Genomic DNA, 20,258 nt, shown 5'->3' with positions numbered 1-20,258 from the left:
CTGCATGAATAAAAGTCCCAGCCCAGATTGCTAGATTGGGGTTGTGGGTGAGTTTTTAATTAAACCTTCAGAGAAGATTCACTGTCACTGATTTTTTTTGTTTTGTTTTTTTGTTTTGTTTTTGGACCACACCCGGTGATGCTCAGGGGTTACTCCTGGCTGTCTGCTCAGAAATAGCTCCTGGCAGGCATGGGGGACCATATGGGACACCGGGATTTGAACCAACCACCTTAGGTCCTGGATTGGCTGCTTGCAAGGCAAACACCGCTGTGCTATCTCTCCGGGCCCACTGTCACTGATTCTTAACATCTTCCAAAATATCAAAGAAACAGGAATTCTGCCTAACACCTATGAAGCTGACAATACATTGATACCCAAAGAAGACAGAGATATTACCAAATAAAGGTAAATTTCAGATCAATCTACTTGATGAACATTGACACAACAATCCTCAACAAAATTTTAACAAATCAAATCCAAGAGAACATAAAAAATCATACATCGGGCCTGGAAAGATAGCACAGCAGCGTTTGCCTTGCAAGCAGCCAATCCAGGACCTAAGGTGGTTGGTTTGAATCCCTGTGTCCCATATGCCCCCCCCCATGCCAGCCAGGAGCTATTTCTGAGCAGACAGCCAGGAGTAACCCCTGAGCACTGCTGGGTGTGGCCCAAAAACCAAAAAAAAAAATCATACATCATGCTCAAGTGGGGTTCATCCCAGTAATGCAAGGATAGTTCAATATATGCAAAGTAATTAATATACCACATCAGTAAAAAGATAGATAAAAATCATATGATCATTGATAAATCAGTGCAGACAGCTTTTCACAAGATCCAAACCCATTCAAGATAAAAACCCTTAACAAACAGGGGTGAAAAGAACCTTTCTCAAGACTGTAACAGTCATCTATTAAAAAAAAACCCATAGCCATTATTCTTAATTGTGAAAAGCCGAGATCAGGCAAAAGAAAAGAATGTACACCATTTCCACTGTTACTCAAATTCGTATTAGACGTCCTAGCAATAGCAATCAGGCAAGAAATGAAAAGCAGGGGCCTGGAGTGGTGGCGCAGCTGTAGGGCATTTGCCTTACATGTGGCTGACTAGAAAAGACCGAAGTTTGATCCCCTGGTGTCCCATATGGTCCCCCAAGCCAGGAGCAATTTCTGAGCACATAGCAAGGAATGAACTGTGAACATCACCTTGGTGTGCCCCCCCCCCAAAAAAAAGGAAAGCAAAAGGATTCAAAGTGAAAAAAAGGGAGTAAAATTATCTTGATCTGCAGGTAATATGATATATATTGAAGACCCTAAAGAGTACACCAAAAGAAGGAAGGTCCTATAAATAATCAAGATAACAAAGTGACCAGCTACAAAATCAATACACAAAAAAATCAATTGTGTTCCTATATACAAACAAGCAGAAAAGAGATCAGAGGAGGCCAGAGTGGTGGCGCTAGTGGTAAGGTGTCTGCCTTGCCAGCGCTAGCCTAGGATGGACCACTGTTCGATCCCCCAGCGTCCCATATGGTCCCCCCAAGCCAGGAGCGATTTCTGAGTGCATAGCCAGGAGTAACTCCTAAATATCACCAGTGTGGCCCAAAAACAGGAAGGAGGGAGGGAGGGAGGGAGAGAGGGAGGGAGAAAGGAGGGAGGGAGAGAGGGAGGGAGGGAGGGAGGGAGGGAGGGAAGGAAGGAAGGAAGGAAGGAAGGAAGGAAGGAAGGAAGGAAGGAAGGAAGGAAGGAAGGAAGGAAGGAAGGAAGGAAGGAAGGAAGGAAGGAAGGAAGGAAGGAAGGAAGGAAGGAAGGAAGGAAGGAAGGAAGGAGAGAAAGAGAGAGAAAGGAAGGAAGGAAGGAAGGAGAGAGAGAGAGAGAGAGAGAGAGAAAGAAAGAAAGAAAGAAAGAAGAAAGAAAGAAAAAGGAAAGAAAGAAAGAAAGAAAGAAAGAAAGAAAGAAAGAAAAGAAAGAAAGAAACAAGAAAGAAAGAAAGAAAGAAAGAAAGAAAGAAAGAAAGAAAGAAAGAAAGAAAGAAAGAAAGAAAGAAAGAAAAGAAAGAGAGAAAGAGAGAAAGAGAAAGAAAGAAAGAAAGAAAGAAAGAAAGAAAGAAAGAAAGAAAGAAAGAAAGAAAGAAAGAAAGAAAGAAAGAAAGAAAGAAAGAAAGAAAGAAAGAAAGAAAGAAAGAAAGAAAGAAAGAAAGAAAGAAAAAGAAAGAAAGAAAACGAAAGAAAGAAGAGATCAGAGTCTATCCCATTTAAAATATTGTCTAACCAATAGATGGTCAACAGGCACATAAAAATGCTCAGCATCACTTATAAAGGATATCCAAATCAAGAAGTCAATGAGGTATCATTTTATACCAGTGAGAATTAGCACGTATCAAAAATTCAGGTATCAATCAGTGTAAGTATAGCAGTGGTTAAAAAGCAAATCTCATCCATTGCGGGTAGGAATGTTGTCTGATCCAACCCCTATAGAAATGGAATGAACTGTTCTCAGTAAACTCAGAACTAAGCTGCCATATGACCTGGCAATCCCATTTTGGGGTATGTATCTTCAGGACAGAAAAACAGTAATTCAAAAGGACATATGCACACCATTATTCATTGTAGCACTCATACATAGCTGTAAGGAACGATAAAAATCACAAAATATGCTGCAACATGGATGGAACTGGAAGATATTGTGTTAAGTGAATTATATAAGAAGAGCAAGAATATGGTGGGAATGCTGTCTAGTTCAACCTTTATGGAAAGCGATATGGAGATTCCTCCAAAAACTGGAAATCGAGCTCCCATACGATCCAGCTATACCACTCCTAGGAATATACCCTAGGAACACAAAAATACAATACAAAAACCCCTTCCTTACACCTATATTCATTGCAGCTCTATTTACCATAGCAAGACTCTGGAAACAACCAAGATGCCCTTCAACAGACGAATGGCTAAAGAAACTGTGGTACATATACACAATGGAATATTATGCAGCTGTCAGGAGAGATGAAGTCATGAAATTTTCCTATACATGGATGTACATGGAATCTATTATGCTGAGTGAAATAAGTCAGAGAGAGAGAGAAAAACGCAGAATGGTCTCACTCATCTATGGGTTTTAAGAAAAATGAAAGACACCCTTGTAATAATAATTTTCAGACACAAAAGAGAAAAGAGCTGGAAGTTCCAGCTCACCTCAGGAAGCTCACCACAAAGAGTGATGAGTTTAGTTAGGGAAATAACTACATTTTGAACTGTCCTAATAATGAGAATGTATGAGGAAAATGGAGAGCCTGTCTAGAGTACAGGCGGGGGTCGGGTGGGGCGAAGGGAGACTTGGGACATTGGTGATGGGAATGTTGCACTGGTGATGGGTGGTGTTCTTTACATGACTGAAACCCAAACACAATCATGTATGTAATTAAGGTGTTTAAATAAATTAAAAAAAAAAAGAATCCAATATAATCTTTTAGATATATTATATTTTCTTCAAAGCTTTTTCTGCTCTGAGAGGGAATGTTATCATTTTTGTTTGTCCCAAACCTAAAGTACCCCATTATTATGAAATGAGGATGAAAATATATCCTATAGAGATAAGGAGCCTAAGAAACACAGAGCTTATTGAGTATTTTGTCATTGTAGAGAGATAATTTCAGGTTGATATTTCAAACTTCTGCACACCTTTTTAAAGCACTAGCAGTTTTTTGTCTGAACTATTTCAACTCACGTTTGTAAAGAAAATGTGAAAATTGAAATTGTATATAATTCTCGGGCAAAAGGAAGTGTTTACCATTTAATGTAAAGATTTGTATTTCTGAAGTTCAGAGTCTCATTTGTGTAATATTTTGTTGTCTGTTTTGTACCTTGTAGAAACAAATGTGAAGAACTGTGGATATTCGGGTTATTGCTACTTACGTGAAAAATAAAGTATACTCCATCTCTAAAAAAAAAAAAAAGAAGAGCAAGAATAAACAAAGGACTTATATGTGGTACTTAGAATAATTGAGTGAGGCAATACAATCATTTAAAGCAGAGGTAGGAGGTGCCTTGGCCCTAGAAGGAAAGTAATAGAGTGAGAGGGAGTAAAAGAGATGGATGAGAAGCAATGGGGTGGATGGGGAAAACAGGGGTCAAGGGGATTCAGGTAAATTGGTAGTATTAAGTAATAACAGAGCTACATATCCAAACCAAGAGTCAACAACACTAAAATCAGTCTTGAGACCAAAACTTTAAAATCAAACTTAAAAAGGTGTCTGTGTTGGGTTAGAGCAATAGAACATTGGATAGGGTGTTTGTCTTACATACCATTCAGCCAGGTTCAATCCCCAGCATCCCATATGGCCCCCCGAATATGCCAGGTATAATTTCTGAGTACAGAGCCAGGAGTAACCTCTGAGTGCCACCAGATGTAGCCCAAAACCAAAAAAAGGAAAAACTTCATAAACCATATTTTAATAATCTTAATGAATTCTATTGACTGTTGTTGAGAATGTCATCTGTGAGATCCCATGCAAAACAGTATGGAGCCAGAAATAAATACAGTGGGTAAAATGCTTGCTTTGTACATAGCAGATCTGGGTTTGGTTCCTGACAGCCCAAATAGTCCCCCAATGCACCTCAGAAGTGATTCCCCCAAACCTACATGGGTGTGCCCCCCCAAGAAAAGAATGTAGATTCCATAAGATCCTGAAATCTAACTTCTGGCATCTATCCCAAGAACACAAGAACACTGATCTAAAAAGATGCATGCATACCAGTGTTCATTCCAGCACTAAGCACAATAACTAAAATACAAAAATGATCCTAAAGTCCAATAAAAGATGAGTACATACAGAAACTGTGGTAACTATAAACAATGGAATACTTCATAGCTATATGGGAAATGAAATGCTCAAATTTTCTTTAGAAAACTTGGATGGAATTGAAGGACACCATGTTAAATTAATTCAGTTATAGGGAGAATAATCACGTTGATCTCACTCATCTCTGGTATATGGAGAAACACAACAAGAAACAGACAATACCAAACACAATCATGTATGTAATCAAGGTGTTTAAATAAAATATATAAAAAATAAAAAAAGAAATAGACAATAACAAGTGAAAACACACCTTTGATTGCAAAACTAAGACAACCAAGCAATGGAAGGAGTATGGAAAAGAGGAGGGCCATACATGACACAAGGGCAGTGGTGAAGCATCTTGGGTATTTGGGTGAAAGCAAGAGTGAAGTAACTTTGTTCATCAGATCTATCAAAGTTAATAACTACTGTAAAGTTATCAGAATTTCTATTTAAAAAAGAGAAAAACCTGCAGTTATCAATTAGACTAAGTGCTCTCATTTAATAAAATCATGTTTGAAATTAAAAAAAAACTACTAGTTTCAAGAATACTTTGTTTTGTTTTGGGGGCCACACCCATCAGTACTCAGGGATCATTCTTGGAGGGGCCTTGAGGACCAGGTGTGATGTTGGGGATAGAACCCGGGTTGGTCATATGCAAGTCAAGAGCCACATCTGTTGTACTATCTATCCAACTTCTTCGAGAACAATTTTCATGAAATGTCTAGAATTAAAAAAAATCAAGAGAGAAAGTGGTTGCCTAGACCTAAGAGAGGAGATCCTGTTTTGACTACTAATCAGGTACAGAATTATTTTTAGAATGATGAAATGTGGGGCTGGGCGGTGGCGCTAAAGGTAAGGTGCCTGCCTTGCCTGCGCTAGCCTTAGACGGACCACGGTTCGATCCCCCGGTGTCCCATATGGTCCCCCAAGCCAGGAGCAACTTCTGAGCACATAGCCAGGAGTAACCCCTGAGCGTTACCGGGTGTGGCCCAAAAACCAAAAAAAAAAAAAAGAATGATGAAATGTTCTAAACTTGATTGTGGTGATGATTGTACAACTATGAATATATTGAAAACAAATTAATCTTACATACTATAAATGGGTGACTTTATAGTACATCAATTATACACAGATCAAGAGGAATTTTGCAAGGAAGAGGAAGAATCTAACCTACTGTCTCCACTCCCTTGAATGATAGGAAGGAAGAGCTTGAGAAGAAATAACAGCAGACTGATCTGAGTGCAGTGGTGTTTACAAGTAAATGATCCAGTCGGTTACAGATTTGAGGGGAGCCAGAGCTACAGCACAGTGAACAGGGTGTTGCATGCAACTGACCTGGGTTCAATCCCCAGCATCCCATATGGTCCCCCAAGCCTGCAAGGAGCGATTTCTGAGCATGGAGTCAGGAGTAACCCCTAAGCCCCACCAGGTATGGCTTAAAAAAAGCAATGGGCAAGAGAAGAAAGCATGAGTGCTCTAGCTCCAGGGAAAGAGAAGGATTATTTAGGGTAATTATTTAGAGTAATTTAGATCACAATACCTCTACAGGTTCTCTCCCTCCAGGAACCCAACATTACAGGTGAACTATGCCACAGTTCCCATTGGTGTAAAAGGTAGAAAGGAAAAAGGGGGCAGGAGTTTGACTGGGAATCTTTGGTAAAGAGTGCTTTAGACAGAGCATTTTTTTTCTTTCTTCTTTTTATACATGTGACTTATTTTCTCTTTCTCTTCAAAACAAGTACAATGGATCAGATTCTATCTCCCAGTTCTCTCTTGCAGCACTAAACACATATTGTTCACAACAAAGAATTTAAGACATGAGTAACAGAGTTAATAGAGTTAATATTTAATTTATGTTTACTACATGTTCAGGCATTACGGTACTTAATAACAATTTTCTTTTTATTTAATTTATTTAGAATCACCATGAGATTGAGTTATAAAGTTGTTCACGATTTCAGTTTCAGTCATACCATACCCAACATCCATCCCTTCATCAATGCACATTTCCCATTACAAATGTCCCCAGTTTGCTTCCTGTCCTCCACTGGACCTCTCCTTTCCATGACCCTCCCCTGCCTGACTCTATGACAGACATTTTTCTTCTCTCTCCTCTTCACTCCACCTCCTATTTTTTTTTACCTTTTGAACATACAACCATTTTCTTTACTTTCAGTATTATCTCGTAGTAGAGAAGAAAAGGAGACTAAGAATGTTGGGCAATTTGTCTGAGATCACAAGGTCAATAAAAATAATAAACAAAGATTCTAAAATAGGGTCCTAAGGTCCCAAGGCCTAAACTCTTAACCACTGAACTGTTCATTGACTGTCAAAAAGTAATCGCACATTGTTTCCAATATCTGAACAAGTATTTTATTAATATTATTATATTAAAATTAAAAATACATGATTGGGGGCAGAGTAAAAGTATAGCAGGTAGGATATTTGCCTTGCACCCAGATTTGATGCCCAGCATCCCATATGGTCTCCCAAGTACCACCAGGAGTATATCCTGAGCACAGAACTAGGAGAAAACCCCCTGAGCACCACCAGGTATGATCCAAAAACAGAAAACAAAATATGTGGTTAGTAATAACAAGATACCTGTAGTTTAGCAAAGTTTGCATTAAAAGACAGGGTTATATTCTTTTTCTGTTTTGGGGAGGGTTTGCTTTGTTTTGGGGCCACACTGGTGGTGCTCAGGGGTTACTCCTGGCTCTGCACTCAGAAATTGCTCCTGGCTCCTCGCAGGCACAGGGGACCATATGGGATTCGAACCATTGTCCATCCTGGATCGGCTGCATGCAAGGCAAATGCCCTACAACTGTGTTATCTCTCAAGCCCCCATGGTTATATTCTTAATCCCATACCACTTAACTCTATGTAAAGCTCAAATAAAAATTACATTTTACTAAGTAAAATTAATGTAAAAAATTCAAAAATTTGCCTTTCTGCTGTGTGACCTGAAACACGGCAGACATCTTGGGCTTCCTCTCTGCTGTTCTGTGGCCTGGGAGTTAGATCTTCTCCGCTATTGTTCCCTGAGGGCTCATCTTCTTCAGAGGTGAGCATCCCACCCACAAAGGTTAGAGCCGGAGGAGCAGCCGCACTGCTTTGCAGCAGCGCGTATCTTTTAGCCAATGAACACCACCACAACATGTAGAAAAATCCACAATATAAGTGTAATAATGGGGAAACAACGCAGGCCAAGACCAGACATTGGAATGAAGATGGCAACTCTAATTACCTGAAAACTGCCAATTACCTAGTCACTCAGATATAAACTTTAGAAAAGAAATATAGAGGATATTCAAAGAACTCAATGAAAGCATAGATCGAGTTAAATGGAACACAAATAAGAGGCAAGACGAAATGAAGATAGAAAACAGAAAACTATGGGGCTAAAGTGGTGGCGCAAGTAGTAAGACATCTGCTTTGTGTGCACTAACCGAGGATGGACTGCGGTTAGATCCCCGCATCCCATTTGGTTCCCCAAGCCAGGAGCAATTTTTGAGCACATACCCAAGAGTAACCCCTGAGTGTCACCGGATATGGCAAACAAACAAACAAACAAACAAATAAAAAAAAACCATAAAACTCCAAACTGAAATAACAGGTCTGAAAAACTCAGTAGACGAATTGAAAACCTCAATGGAAAGCCTTTCCAAAAGGATAATAGCAGATGAGGATAGAATAGTGAGCAGGAAGATGAGATGCATAACAACTCCATACAGCAGAAGAGACTAGAAAAGAGCCTTAAAGCAAATGATCAAACAATGGAAAAATTTATTCAGAGAACGTGAACAGATGAAAGTAGAAGTCTTTGATAAGCTCAACAGAAACAACATAAAACGCATTGGAGCCCCAGAGATCCAAGAAGAAAATCCCTAGGAAGAATCAGCAGTCAAGGACATCATTGCAGAGAAACTCCTAGAGATAAAAGACTGCATGCAACCAAATTCTTCATGGCAGAAGAGAACAGGCTAAAAAAAGACCTAAAGAAAAGCACCCAAAAAAACATCCTAGTCAAAATGATGAATCCCACAGAGATAGAATACTGAAAGCAGCAAGATCAAAAAGGGAAATTACATTCAAAGGAGCATCCCTAAGATTTACAGCAGACCTGTCACAAGGAACCCTCAAGGACAAAAGGCAGGAGTGGGACATAGGGACAAAACTCAACAAAATGAATTGAATCACCTAGAATACTGCGCCCAGCCAGACTCACTTTCAAGTTTGAAGGAAGTATATGTAACTTCAGGGATAAAAAACAGCTCAGAAATTTTGCAGACTCAAAACCAGCCTTAAAAGAAAAACTGAAAGATCTACTTTAAGACAAGACCGACCAAAAGACACACTAAACTTCTACACAAAGATGGCACTAAATCACATGACAATTCTCTCTCAATGTCAATGAACTAAATGCACCAGTTAAGAGACACAGAGTGGCTAAATGGATCAAAAAACTGAATCCAACCTTCTATTGCCTACAAGAAACACAACTGAATTGTCAGATCAAACATAGACTCAAAATCAAAGTCTGGAGGAAAATCATCTAAGCAAAAAACACACTTAAAAAAGCTGGAATGGGGCCCGGAGAGAAAGCACAGCTGCGTTTGCCTTGCAAGCAGCCGATCCAGGACCAAAGGTGGTTGGTTCGAATCCCGGTGTCCCATAGGGTCCCCAGTGCCTGCCAGGAGCTATTTCTGAGCAGACAGCCAGGAGTAAGCACTGAGCACCGCTGGGTGTGGCCCAAAAAAAAACAAACAAAAAAGAAAAAGCTGGAATGGCCATACTGATATCAGAGTACACAAACTTTAGACTCAGAAAAGTTGTAAGGGACAACGATGAACATTTCATACTAATCAAGGGATCTAAGTACAACAGGGAGAAATCACACTCCTAAACATATAAGCACCCAATGAGGGACGAACAAAATATTTAATACAATTGTTGATAAATTTGAAAGAAGGTATCAACAGCAGCACAATAATTGTGGGAGAACTCAACATTGACCTGTCACCCCTTGATCGTCAACCATACTGAAACCAAACAAAAATATACTAGCTCTGAAAAATGAAATGGAAGAAAGTGGACTAGCAATATATAAAGGGCACTCCATCACCATAAACCTGGATACACATTCTATTCCAATCAAGGCACATAAATCATTCTCCAGGATGGATCACATGCTGGCCCATAAAACATACCTCCATAAAATCAAGAAGACAGAAATTTACCTTTGCTAAACACAAGGCACTGAAATTCGATGTGAATTACAAAAGGACACAGAAGAAAAATGTTAACAACTGGAAATTAAACAAATTACTACTGAACAACCAGTGGGTAAGAGAGGAAATCAAAACATTCCTGGAAACAAATGACAATGATGACACAAATTAGCAGAATTTATGGGACATAGCAAAAGTGGTACTGAGAGGAAAATATATAGCTTTGCAAGCACACATCAGGAAAGAAGAGGCCCACATGAATAGCTTCATGACACAGCTTATAAAATTAGAAAATAATCAACAAAAGGAACCAAAAATGAAATAAGGAGATCACCACAGAGATTGTAGAGATTGAAAGGGTAATCAGAGACTATTTTGAGAAACTCTATGCTACGAAAAATGAGAACCTGAAAGAAATGGATAAATTCTTGGACTCTTTTAACCTTCCACAGCTGAATAAGGATGAGGTAGCATATCTAAACAGCCCCATCACTATTGAGGATATTAAAATGGTAATCAAAAGTCTTCCCAAAAACAAAAGCCCAGGCCCAGATGGGTTCACTAATGAATTCTTTCAAACCTTTCAAGAGGAATTACTATCTATTATTTTCAGGCTGTTTCATGAAATTAAAGAAATAGGAACACTTTCAAATAGTTTTTATAAAGCTAACATCACCTTGATACCAAAACCAGAGAGCGATGCTGCCAAAAAAGAAAATTACAGACCAATAACCCTGATGAAGATCCTGCAAAGATTCTCAACAAATACCTGGCAAATAGAATCCAATGCCTCATCAAGAAGGTCATTCACCACGATCAAGTAGGTTTCATCCCAGGAATGCAAGGATGATGTAACATCCGTAAATCAATCAACATAATACACCATATCAACAAAAATAAAAATAAAAATAATATGATCATATCAATAGATACAGAGAAAGCATTCGATATAGTCCAAAACCATTCTTGTTAAAAACCCTCACCAAAAAAAAAAAAACCCTCACCAAGATGGGAATGAAAGGAACCTCAGTATAGTCAAGGCTATCTACCACAAGCCAATGGCAAATATTATTCTCAATGGAGATAAACTAAAAGCCTTTCCCCTAAAATCTGGTATAAGAGAAGGCTTCTGTCTTTCACCACTCCTATTCAACATAGTACTGGAAGTATTTGACCTAGAGATTAGGTAAGAAAAAGATATCAAGGGCATCCAGATAGGAAAGGAAGAAGTCAAGCTCTCACTGTTTGCAGATGACATGATGCTATATTTAGAAAACCCTACAGACTCTGCCAAAAAGTTTCTAGAAATGAGATTCATATAGAAAAGTGGAAGGCTACAAAATTAGCACACAAAAGTCAATGGCCTTCTTATACACTAATAATGATAGAAAAGAAATGGACATTAATAAAACAATCCCATTCACATTAGTGTCACACAAACTCAAATATCTTGGAGAACACTTAACTAAAGAGGTGAAGGACCCATACAAAGAAAACTACAAAATCTTGCTTCAAAAAATAAGAGAGGACACAAGGAAATGGAGACACATTCCCTGTTTATGGACTGGCAGTTTAGTATCATTAAAATGGCAATAATTCCCAAAGCATTGTACAAATTTAATGCGATCCATGACATTCTTCAAAGAAGTGGATCAAACACTCCTAAAATTCATTTGGAACAATAAACACCCACGAATAGCAAAAGTAATACTTGGGAAAAGGAATATGGGCGGCATTACTTACCCAATTTTAAATTGTATTAAAAGCTGTAGTTATTAAAACAGCATGGTATTGGAATAAAGACAGATCCTCAGATCAGTGGAATAGACTTGAGTTTTCAGAGAATGTTCCCCAAGCATACAATCAACAAATCCTTGATAAGCGGGGAAGAATCCAAAATGGAGTAAGTAAAGCCTCTTCAGCAAATGGTGTTGAGACAACAGGTTAGCCATTTGCAAAATAGCGAACTCAGACCCCCATCTGACACCATACACAAAGGTCATATTCAAATGGATTAAAGACCTTGATATCAGTCCTGAAACCATAAGGTACATAGAACAACACGTAGGTACAATACTCCATGACACTGAGACTAAACGCATCTTCAAGGAGGAAACAGAACTCTCCAAAAATGTGGAAGCAGTAATAAACAGATGGGACTATATTAAACTGAGAAGCTTCTGCACATCAAAGGAAATAGTGCCTAGAATACAAAAGCCACCCACAGAATGGGAGAAACTATTTACCCAATATCCGTCAGATAAGTGGCTAATATCCAAAATAATACAAGTTACTAACAGAACTTAACAAGAAAAAAATCTAAACCATTCAAAAAATGGGGAGAAAAAATGAACAGACAATTCCTCAAAGAAGAAATACAAATGCCCAAAAGACACACGAAAAATGCTCCACATCACTCATCATCAGGGAGATAAAAATCAAAACAACAATGAGGTACCATCTCACACCACAGAGACTGGCACACATCACAAAGATCAAGAACAATCAGTTCTGGCAGAGATGTGGAGAGAAAGGAACTCTCATTCACTGCTGGTGGGATGCTGTCTAGTTCAGCCTTTATGGAAAACTATATGGAGATTCCTCAAGAACGTGTAAATTGGGCCCGGAGAGATAGCACAACGGTGTTTGCCTTGCAAGCAGCCGATCCAGGACCAAAGGTGGTTGGTTCGAATCCCGGTGTCCCATATGGTCCCCCGTGCCTGCCAGGAGCTATTTCTGAGCAGACAGCCAGGAATAACCCCTGAGCACCGTCGGGTGTGGCCCAAACACCAAAAAAAAAAAAAAAAAAAAAAGAACGTGTAAATTGAGCTCCCATATGATCCGGCTATACCACTCCTAGGGATATACCCTAGGAACCCAAAAATACAATTCAAAAATGCCTTCCTCACACCTATATTCATTGCAGCACGATTTGCATTAGCTAGACTCTGGAAACAATCAAGATGCCCTTCAACAGATGAATGGATAAAGAAACTGTGGGACATATACTCAATGGAATATTATGCAGACGAAGGGAGAGATGAAGCCATGAGATTTTCCTATACATGGTTGTACATGGAATCTATTATGTTGAGTGAAATAAGTTAGAGGCAGAGAGATAGACACAATATAGTCTCACTGATCCATGGGTTTTAAGAAAATTAAGGACATTATTGTAATAATCTTCAGAGACAATAGAATGAGGGCTGGAAGGACCGGCTCACAAAATGAAGTTCACCACAAAGAGTAGGAGTGCAGTTAGGGAAATAACTACACTAACAACTATCATGACAATCTTATTGAGTGAGAGAACTGGAATGCCTATCTCAAATAAAGCTTGGGAAGGAGGGAGGGAGGGCATTGGTGGTGCGAATGTTGCACTGGTGACAGGGATGTTCTTTTTATTACTGAAACCTAACTACAATCATGCTTGTAATCACGGTGCTTAAATAAACATTTTATATATTAAATTTTTTTAATTTATAAATTTTTACCTTTCTCACTCATCATATTTTTGTTTATAATTTACTATACATAGACTATAGGAAAAGCAGTTAAAATTATATTAACACTCAATAAGAAAAAATCTTGCTTTACTGAACTTCATTCTAATTTTTTACTTTAGGTTATCATAATTTAAATTTATTGAACTACTTTAAACCTACCACTTGGCATATAAGATGTACCTGATTGGGAAGCATTCTCTTGATTCTCCTCCTCTGTATCCATTGAATCTAAAAAAATAAAAATAAAAACTACTATATCCACAGCAACTGTCTAAAAAACAATTAGAAAAGCTAAAATTAAAACTATTTTGTAATAGGAGCCATTTTAATTTTGAAATGAATATACTCACTTTCTGTATAGTACTTCATTTTCTAATATATAAATTCTAAAAGGACATGGATTTATTTATTTAACCTACTTTGTTCACTGCTGCATCCGAGAACAGAGTCTACCAAGCAGAACATTCTGAAACATTGTTAGATGAATCAAACAACCAACTAAAATGAGCTGAGCAATGTTTACAATGTTCAAATAAATATGTCCTAGAAATAAGTATCATAAAAATAAATGTTTTTGAGATTTTAGAATGGGGAAGCTAGAATACAATGCAATTTGATGGCCACTTTTTCTTGTTCAAAGTTGAGAACACCAAAGTACCTCATATTTTACCACATCTATGATATTTATATCTTACACATACATTACAGGATGCTTTCTTAAAATTGCTAATTTAATTACTTAAAATATCATGCTAAATTTAAGAATTTTGTAATATATTTTCATAATTTCTATTAGAATAATTCCTAATTATCTTATTTTAAGTCATGAAATAAGGACTTTAAGACATAGCAATGGTCAATAATCTCTTGTCTCTTTTTATTTATTTACTAACTTAAATTTAAGGATTTTGGACGACAGCTGGCAGTACTTATGGGCTTTTTCCTTGGTGCTCAGGAAGAAACCCTGACAGTGCTCAGAGGGCCATGTCATGCCAACAATAGAATTTGAGTGAGCAAGGTGCAAGGCAAGCACCTTAATCCCTGTCCTATCTCTCAGTCCCCAGAAGACTTTTTTGATCTGCAGTCTCCTTCTGTTTACCTTTGCTTATCAATTTTTTGGTGGACAATACCCATTTAATTTTCCAGTCTAGATTTTGCTAAGTGCCTCCTCTTTGTGCTGGATTCCTCTCATGTGTATATCCTCTCTATATAGGTACAGACTTTTCAATCTAGAAGATCTTAATCGGATTCAGGTTTATCTTTGAGGAAAGGAATGAAAGGGAAGAGAAAAGTTGAGTTTATTGAGTTGTCATGTATAGAAGATTCCTGATAACTGTGATGTGAACAATCACCAGGGCTACAAACTAGATGCACTAGTTCATTAATGATTGCAAATAGATATATTTTATCATCCTGTTTCTATTAATCAGAAAACTTCTATGGAGAAGCCTTCCTTTCTTAAACAAATCAGTAATCCTGAGGCACACTGATACAAGAAAGTCACAGTCAGCACCTTATTCTTTTCCTTTTATTTTCTATTTTTCAAAATAATGAGTTGTATCCCAAGCTTTCTCCACAGATGACCCATAAGATTATTTGACGACCTTTAAGACAGTATCACTAGAACCTCATGCATTTTTTTCTGCTGTTCCTTTCGTTTTACTAATGCTAGACTTTATTTACTTATTTACTTTTGGCTTTTGGGCCACAACTGGTGGAGTTCAGAGCTTCCTCCAAGCTTTTCATTCACAATTACCCCAGGCAATGCTCAAAGGACTATATGGGGGTACAGGGAACTGAATCCGGGTTGGCCACATTCAAGACAAATACTTTACTTACTGTACTACCCTGGAGTTGATGTTTTTAAAATTTAGGTAATATGATTTACAAAACTGCAAGTGGCAATTTCATGTAAAGTAATTCCAGTACCACGCCTTCCACAAGTGTCCATATTCCTCCATCATTGTCCCAAGACTACCCTTAGCCCTTGGGCAGTTTCCAACTGAAGACCACTTTTCAGTTCCTATTGCTTTTAGGCATTTGTTATTTCCCTACTGTTTTCCTTCACAGCCTACATATGAGTGATCATCCTGTTTGTCCTTTTCCTTCTGATTAACTTCACTCTGATGCTTGAATTACTGAATTCATCTTAAGGATTTATGAATGAAAGATGAGCTTTTGTCTATTTGGGGACCACACCTGGTGAACCTCCCGGCTTACTCCTGGCTCAGTGCTCAGGGATCATTCTTGGAGATATTCAGGAGACCGTATGTGATGCTGGGGGTGGAATTAGGACCCAACACATGTAAGGCAAGTGCCTTAACCCTTGTGCTATCTGTTTAGCCCCCAGATGTACCATTTTGAATAATAGATCTAATCCTGCTTATGAATTAAAGAGAAGTGAACATGAAGCAGTAGAGATAGTTCAGGGGTTAAGGCATGTTAAGGGGTGTTGCATGTGGTCAATCCTCGTTTGAGATTTGGTATCTCTTGGTTCCCCAACCATTACCAACTGTAGCCCTGGAATCCCACTGGAGTGGCCCAGGGATCCCCTGCATCACAGTATCTGAGCAGCATCACATCCTCAGGCCCCTTAGTTGGCCAAAAATCACCAGGAACACCACCAGGCTCTCTGAGCACTGCTTGAAAGGCTTCTACAAAAACAGATCTGTGAACACTTGAGAAAGGATTATATATGGGCTAATACCTATTTAAATAACTTACTAGTACAAAATAAGCACACATTTATACTTAAAGAATAGTGCATTGAGGTCTTCTAAAAGGGAAGAAAGTGAAATTGTCAAGTTATGACTTCTACTCTAAGAAGCTAAGAATCTAGTCACAGACACTACACCGAACTAATAGACTTTACAAAACCTGAAAATACTAAAGGACAAGATTGAGCTTTTTGGGCCAGTGAGAAAGTTATGAGTGACGCAGAACTTGAGCTGGGTCTTGAAGAAGGAACATGATTTGAGATGGCAACGGGGATTAATAATACAGTGTAGGAAAGAGAAAAGAGCTGGAAGTTTCAGCTCACCTCAGGAAGCTCACCACAAAGAGTGATGAGTTTAGTTAGAGAAATAACTACATTTTGAACTGTCCTAATAATGAGAATGTATGAGGGAAATGGAAAACCTGTCTAGAGTACAGGCGGGGGTCGGGTGGGGAGGAGGGAGATTTGGGACATTGGTGATAGGAATGTTGCACTGGTGATGGGTGGTGTTCTTTACATGACTGAAACCCAAACACAATCATGTATGTAATCAAGGTATTTAAATAAAATATATAAAAAATAATACAGTGTAGGAAAGAAAATATAACTCTAATTAGAATGCAAATGTGTGTAATATGCATGGGATCGATCATGAGCAGATTTATCACTAGATCAGGATAGGATAGTGCTTTTAACCACGTATAGTTGAGTTAGAAGGTTTGAATTCTGTCACACATTGCTGTATGACATGCTTTAGTTAACCTCTCAGTTTTCTCATTTGCAAAACTAGTAAGGGAAGACTGACACAAGTGATGGGATTAGTGCTAGAATGTTATATATCTAAAAGTCAACTACCAATAACTTTGTAAATGATGGTCCTTTAGTAAAATTAAAAATTAAAACTAAAAATTAAGCTAAACGTTTATGTTACATTCAGATATCAAGTGTTTTTGCTTTAAGCAGTATTCCCTGTAAATGTAGTAGAACCATTAGTTTAGGTAGTGAAAGCTTCTAAGTATTGTTCTTCGCCTAATCTAAATTTAACTAAATCAAACCTATTTCCAGGGCTGGAACAATAGCACAGCGATAAGGCGTTTGCCTTGCATGCGGCCAACACAGGACAGAACCCGATTAGAATCCCGGCATCCCATATGGTCCCCTGAGCCTATCAGGAGTGACTTCTGAGCACAGAGCCAGGAGTAACTCCTGCAAGTGCCACCCGGTGTGACCCAAAAACAAACAAACAAACAAAAACCTGTTTCCATCAAGACCCACTAAAAATAAATTTAAAAAAAGGCTTCATTTCAAAAGGTAAGTATACTCAAAGATGCACAACTGCAGATGAATAACTGTTACAAATATTGTCTTTAGAGAGGTAAATCTTACCTTCCTTCACTGTTTGCCCCATGGCATATCTTTTTGATGTTTTTCCTACAAAGAGAAAAAAATGAATACCTCATTTTAGTACATTACATTTCTGAAAGGTAGTATTATAAGAAATCAGCTATAGAGTTGAGATCATTTTAATTGCATGTCTTGAAAACAAAAACATAAGTTCAGCTGGTACTGTAATTGTGGTACTTATCTGTTATGTATGAGACCCTGAGTTTGATCCCTGAGTTGGTCGCCAAATGAGAGGTAAGTTTAGAAGATTATAGAGTTCAGGGCTTAGGAGAAAAGGAACCAGGGAGTATCTGCTACCAGGAACAGGTGTATACAGGTAAAGGTTACTCTGATGGAATGAAAATGTCCTGGAATTAGTGCTTATATAACCTAGTAAACATACTAAAGCCACTGAACTGTACAGTTTTAAAAGGGTTAGTTTTATGAATATATAATTTTTAGAAGAGCAAATGGTAAGTTAATAGTTAGACTTCAAACTTTAGCCTATTCCCAAAGCCCACTTTGAAGTCCATATTGTCAAAGGGTAGAATGGTAGAAGATAATTACTTGTTAGAATTGTATTTTGAGCCATTCATCATTCATTCAAATTTTTCCTTGCCTCAAGTTCTTAGACATTCTGTAACCAAGATAAATAATGCACTCTCACTTTCTAAAACCTCAGTTTAGTCGGAAATAGACACACGGACAAAATCCAGTATGCGTTCTATAAGAGATATGTACACAGAAATAATATGGTATAAGAATAGCCACATGTGTGACTAGGGGCAGAGAAAAATACCATTGATGGTAGTCTGTCGTTCAAAGAAAGATTGTGGAGAACACATTCATCCCAAGAGCCAATGCCTCAACAGACTAATACTCAGGTTGCTCCTTCTAACAACATTTTTGTTTCTCTTAACACCTACTTTTCTGAGTATTTGACCTCAAATGTCTAGGCCTAACTGAAAGTCAGAGGTTTTCTTTCACTCACACGTCCAATCAGTTTTCCACGTGAGCTCTGATTTCCCTTTCCAGTGCTGCTGACAGCTTTACGGCTTCATTATCTCCTGCCTTGTCTCATAGGAAGTTGACAGGCACCTAACTCTAACTTGTCACAAGGATCTCTTTAAAACTCCCTACCTACATATAATGTCAGACATGGATTGAGCTGTTTTCCAAATCATCCCCTTGTTTCAATAATTCCATTGTCAATTTATATTTAAAAAAAATTTAATCTTTAGGGCAGGACACATGCTTTGCATGAACACCACATGGCCCCCCAAACATCACCAGGTGCAACTCTGGAGACCATGAAGGACCCCAGGGTATGGATGGCCCTAGTGGCCGCCAAAGCACTGCACTGCAGACCCTCAGCATGAATGGACATGAACAACATCACAGTTTTGGGCCTGAGCAATGGATCATGGGACCTGGTTGGCAAAGTATTACCATGCATTGACCTTGGGTCCCAATTGTTGTTTGGGAGGTCACCCCGTTGTAAAAAAAATTCTGTGGCATATCTACTTGGGTTGCTTAGAATTTCAAAGCCATCTGACATCTACCATCCAGGGACTCACATTGTTGCTTTGTCTGCATAGGATATACCCTTTCCTCCTCTGCTTTCTGAAATCCTGCCCACCCATTAATGCCTAAAAGAAATGCCACTTCTTTTTAAAGCCCTTCTGGGTCTTTTCACCATCACCACTATCTATGTCCAGATATGATCTAGTCCCTTATTTAACAAATACTTAAGAGATTTCTTGTTGTGTACTGCCTTGCTGCTGTATGGCTAGGAGCTAATCTAGTACAAACAAGCTAGAAATCTAGTGGGAGAGATATATTAACAACTAAGAAAAAAACACACATTTTACTGTGCGGTAAAAGTAGTGCTCTGTGGTAATGTAGACAACACAATTAACTGGGAATATTAAAAGGATTCTCAAAGGAAGCAGCACTTGGTGCTGGTCCTTTAAAGATGAGCATTTCAGTAAGGAGTGAAGACCAGAGTCAGAAATTTAAGGCTAAAGATATAAAATAAGTGGAGATAAAAGCAGTTATGAATTAATTCACTCGACATGTTACTTCTCGGTGCCTACCTTGCTCAGTCTCTCAGAGCCACCCACATACACACAATCCAAATCCCTCTGCTCTAAGACTCAAATTGGTTTCTTTTCTTTTTTTTTTTTTTTTTTTTTTTTTTGGTTTTTCGGGCCACACCCGTTTGATGCTCAGGGGTTATTCCTCGCTAAGCGCTCAGAAATTGCCCTGGCTTGGGGGAACCATATGGGACGCCGGGGGATCGAACCATGGTCCTTTCCTTGGCTAGCGCTTGCAAGGCAGACACCTTGCCTCTAGCGCCACCTCGCCGGCCCCTAAGACTCAAATTGAACAATCAAATGGATGGGCTATTTGATGCCACTGCAAATATGCTGTGATTGAGGGTTCTGGCTTAGTAGCTAGAGAAAAATGAAGTCTAAACATCAACTGTATCAGAGAGAAATCTGTGAATTCAGGTACTATTACTATATAAAATATACAGAACCTTTACTGCTTTCCCTCCTGAAAAAACAATGTGCTTCTGTGTTT

At 38.5% G+C, this 20,258-nt stretch overlaps 1 protein-coding gene across 1 annotated transcript in view; it reads right to left on the bottom strand.

The window, feature by feature from the left end:
- SCML2 (Scm polycomb group protein like 2) overlaps window positions 1-17,716 on the bottom strand; it is a 94,334-nt gene extending 76,618 nt beyond the window's left edge. Inside the window, exons 1-2 of the mRNA XM_049766822.1 lie at window positions 17,676-17,716; window positions 13,754-13,801 (exon numbers count right to left, since the gene is read on the bottom strand). Of these exons, the coding sequence (XP_049622779.1) occupies window positions 13,754-13,801; window positions 17,676-17,697 (70 nt within the window). The 5' untranslated portion in view covers window positions 17,698-17,716. The remainder of the gene's footprint in view (window positions 1-13,753; window positions 13,802-17,675) is intronic.
- Window positions 17,717-20,258: the final 2,542 nt, after the last annotated feature.

Source organism: Suncus etruscus, chromosome X, assembly GCF_024139225.1.
Source record: "Suncus etruscus isolate mSunEtr1 chromosome X, mSunEtr1.pri.cur, whole genome shotgun sequence".
NCBI lineage: Eukaryota > Metazoa > Chordata > Mammalia > Eulipotyphla > Soricidae > Suncus > Suncus etruscus.
The sequence above is the reverse complement of the archived record's forward strand: the minus strand, read 5'-3'. Positions and strand labels throughout refer to the sequence as shown.